At 38.7% G+C, this 3,904-nt stretch overlaps 1 protein-coding gene across 1 annotated transcript; it reads left to right on the forward strand.

Annotated features, from left to right (window-relative positions):
• Positions 1–218: 218 nt before the first annotated feature.
• On the forward strand, positions 219–3,353 carry apoc2 (apolipoprotein C-II). The gene is made up of 4 exons (XM_086079511.1): positions 219–326; positions 484–542; positions 2,537–2,693; positions 2,778–3,353. Exons 2-4 carry the CDS (start codon positions 494–496, stop codon positions 2,866–2,868), a joined length of 297 nt encoding a protein of 98 aa, XP_085935637.1. The 5' UTR covers positions 219–326; positions 484–493; the 3' UTR covers positions 2,869–3,353.
• Positions 3,354–3,904: the final 551 nt, after the last annotated feature.

Here is a 3,904-nt window from a genome sequence, read left to right on the forward strand (position 1 = left end):
AGTGCGATGTCCACCGCGCCGCACGTAACGAGATAATCGCCAACAATGTGATGACGACGTTCCAAACAGCCCGTCATTGCTCCTCCCCCCTCGTCCACGTATTCGCACAAGATAGTATGTTCCATCAACACGCAATGCCACGCAGCGCGGACTCGCAAACTGCAGGGGAGGGGGGACGACAACAACGCAGGTTTATCTCCCCCCCGGAGTTGCACTTTGGCTCCCGGAGCGACAAGTCAACAAGTCGCCGCCGCTATATAAACGGAGGAGGGCGGCCGAGGAGCCGATCCGTTTTTTTCCTCATCACACTTCCGGAGGGGAATACAGTGAGTACTCTTTACATTTATTTGAGTGAATTGCGGGCGGGCCAAAGGCCTGGGAGTAAAAATACAAGTCATTACCTGAAAAAGATTCTTGTCTAGAGGCAGGCAATGTCGCACCCTAGTGGACAGGATGGATAAATGCTTCCTGTGTCATTTGCAGATCCACCATCATGAACAAGCTGTTGGTTGTTGCTGTGCTGCTTGCACTCCTTGCTGTCAGTAAGTGGAAAACTCTTTTCGCCATAAAATGAAAGATAAAGCAGGCCACCTCCAAGATGGACGATCAACTTGAAATTGGATTTTGCAACAATATTTCTCTATACTAGGAACTAAGGGGAAAACAGGAAGGCCCCCACAATAAACCTTTTATTTATTTGTTTAAGCCGTAAAGGAAATGTTTTGTTAACACAATTAGCAACAACAACAACAATAATAATAGCGGAAATAGAGTTGCCTATTTTTGAGCATAAAGACATAAATTTATGATTTTCAAAAAAATCTAGAGGGAAAGAGAAGTTGTCATATTATATTAGTTGTAGTTTGCTATAATCCAATTTTTTTTTTACTAGTCCAGATAAAAGCTCTGTTTTGGAAACGCAAAAGCAAAATCTGCCATTTGTACTCGTTTACAATAATAAAATGATCATGCCTTGATTAAGAACAGTTTTTGTAGTTATTACTGGTAACAAGCGGCCTAAATTCATATCAAATATTGAGACAAATATAAATGTTATCAAACATTTAGTGAACAATCAACAAAAATAGTGAATAACAGTCACTATTAGACTTCAATATTGTTTTAGGACAAATCTTAAAAATATATTCTTGCATTTGAACCCACTTTCAAATCAACTACCAGTCCAGCTACTATACGCCCTACTCTGCCTCTGATTGGCTTATCAGTCCTGCCTAAAGTTAGCCAATCTAATCAGCGAAGGCTTCACCAACCCGACGTAAAAAATGTCACATTCCTTCAATTTCCGTCTCTCACCAGCAATTCATCTCTGATTTCTGCAGTCTTTCATCAGAGTCGACTGATTATCTTTTGCATCTAATCAAAATAAGACATTTGCAAACATTTACTTTGGAAAACAATGACCTACCAGTGACTGAATTTGTTTCAAAAAGGTCGGCGAGTACAACATCAATTCCTCTTGGTATTGCTGAATTGACGTTTTGTTACTATAAATACTTCAGGCCAAACAAAAATTGGTTAATAAACAGTAATTAGAAGGGGGAAAAAATTGTTTCATAATGTACTTTAAATGCGAAATAAAATGTTATCCGATTACTCGATGGAATAATCGATTCATCTTTCCAAAAATAATCAATAGTGACAGCCCTAATATATATATTTTTTACAGTTATGCCAATTTTGTAATTGAGAAATATATAAATTGAATTTGTATTTGAATTTCGATTCATTTTTGTGTTGAAAAAAATAGGACTATTGCTGTAATAACCCCCCGGCTTACTTTTATTTATGTGAAGATTTCAGATTTGCATAACGGAGCAGGAATCAAGACTTAAAGTATTTTAGGTGCTTTTTTTCGTAACAAAACGCAGGGATGTAAAAATAAAAAACAGCAATATCGTAATGTCACAATATTAAAACTGCCACAATATCGTCGTCATGTCACAATATTATAAAAGCAGCACGTCTGTTAAAAAAAGTCAGGCTGACTTCCATTTGTGCAGGTCTAGCACCTTCTGGTGGCTACTTTTTTTTTTTGTGCAATTTAATTTTCACAAGGCATGTTTTGGCCCTTGTATGTGTAAAATAGACGCTAATGGTCCGATGAAGTGGAACGTAATATGCTAAATGTGTGCGTGCATTAGCAAGTAAGTGCCTCAATATTAAGTGTTATTAGAGATTGTTGGTGGTCATATAAGCCACCAATATTCTTTTATTTTTTTGTATGAGCTCATTTATTTATTTTTTTTATACTATTGTGACCTTTTTTTCCCCCTCATATCGCCAACCTTCTCCACAACACCGTGCTAATACCGCATTCGTGATGTTTGGATATCTTTACATCCCTAACAAAAAGACATCAGGGAGACGGCGTCGCAAAAACAAAACAATAAAAAAAGAGAAAAAGCAAAACGGTCAACAACTGATATGACGAGAGCATCCGACCGCACATTTGGTGTATTGAAAACACAGCGACGACAACAAATCTCTAAAGAGTTCGTGTCCTGGCGTCACGCAGGTGCCGAAAGCTTCCGAATGCCGAGGCAGGCCAAGGACGAAGAAGGTCCCCTCACCAAATTGTGCAACACAGTCAAGTCTTACTACAGCGGCGCGGTCAACACCGTCTCCGATTACGTGGAGACCGTCAAGGGCTTCAAGCTGGAGGAGAAAGCCAAGTAATGGAATGCCGCTTTCAAAATGCTCCAAAAGGGGATTTATATATATATATTTTAATGACAAACCTTCCATTGTTTCTGCAGGAATCTTTACACGGAAACCACCACCATTTTGAGCACCTACAACAGCATCCTACAGGATCAGATCTATCACTTGCTTACCAGTAAGCAGTAAACGGCAAGAACTCACCTGGCTACAAACCATCGCAACTGCTGAAATGAAAAGAGACTAAACGGCTTGAAGGACAACAACGGCAACAATATTCCACAAAGTGGCTTTAGTTGAGATCCCCAAGTGAACTTTCACCCCATTGTGTCTGCCACACGTACCGACCTTAACATGTCTTGAAATATTAAAAGCATTTATACAAAACCGTCACGTTTGATAACTTATTGTGGCGCGTAAGAAACAAGAGCTGTAGACAAAAAGCTGTCACTTGTCGACCTTAAATAAGAAATGTCACTCACAACACATCACACGAGGGATGGGCTGTGCCGATATCTGGTCTCATTTCAAGGTATCGGTATCGGCTACCCTTCTTGTGGCCGTTTTTGTACGATCACAAACTAGAAATGAGAAGAATAGGAAAAGGCCAGAAAAACCTGCACCAATATGAATGTAATATTTTTGTTTAATAAAGGATGGAAATTTGGATGGAATGTTTTTTTTCATCAGATTCATCATTTAATTGAAAAATAATTGACAGATTCATCGATTGTTGAAACATTTGTTCGTAAAGTAGCTGTAAAATTAACAAATGTGCAGCTAAAATGCATGTGATCGGTGTCAGTATCGGCACCGGCTGATCGGTATCGGAATGGGCGGCATAAAACCCTGATGGGGATGTCGCCCAGTCACGGGGGGGCACGATGTGGCAATCGCTATTAGAGGCCGTGACATATACTGTTTGGGCTGGGTATCGATTCTAATTTCCTCAATCGATTTGATTTCGATTCACAAGGGTTCACTTTGATTCGATTTTTCCCAATTTAATCTGCTTCAATTCAATCGATATTAATTATGGAACATCAATTCTTAAAGATCAAGGGCATGATTAAAAACTCCACAAACAAATTCCAACTTAAATTTGGCATCAATGTGATTAAATAATTCAATAATTGTAAATAAAGATTCTGAATGGTCTTAAAGTGCAATAATGAGGTATTTTAATAATGTAAGAAAATACTTTGAAATTCACGTGAACAATAAA

Source organism: Leptonotus elevatus, chromosome 6 (genome assembly GCF_054856555.1).
Source record: "Leptonotus elevatus isolate MCC_2025b chromosome 6, RoL_Lele_1.0, whole genome shotgun sequence".
Taxonomy (NCBI): domain Eukaryota; kingdom Metazoa; phylum Chordata; class Actinopteri; order Syngnathiformes; family Syngnathidae; genus Leptonotus; species Leptonotus elevatus.

Coding starts and splice junctions, on each gene's coding strand:
- apoc2 (XM_086079511.1), top strand. CDS start 494: ATGAACAAGCTGTTGGTTGTTGCTGTGCTGCTTGCACTCCTTGCTGTC. Junction 543..2,536: donor GCTTGCACTCCTTGCTGTCA/GTAAGTGGAAAA, acceptor GGCGTCACGCAG/GTGCCGAAAGCTTCCGAATG. Junction 2,694..2,777: donor AAGCTGGAGGAGAAAGCCAA/GTAATGGAATGC, acceptor TTGTTTCTGCAG/GAATCTTTACACGGAAACCA.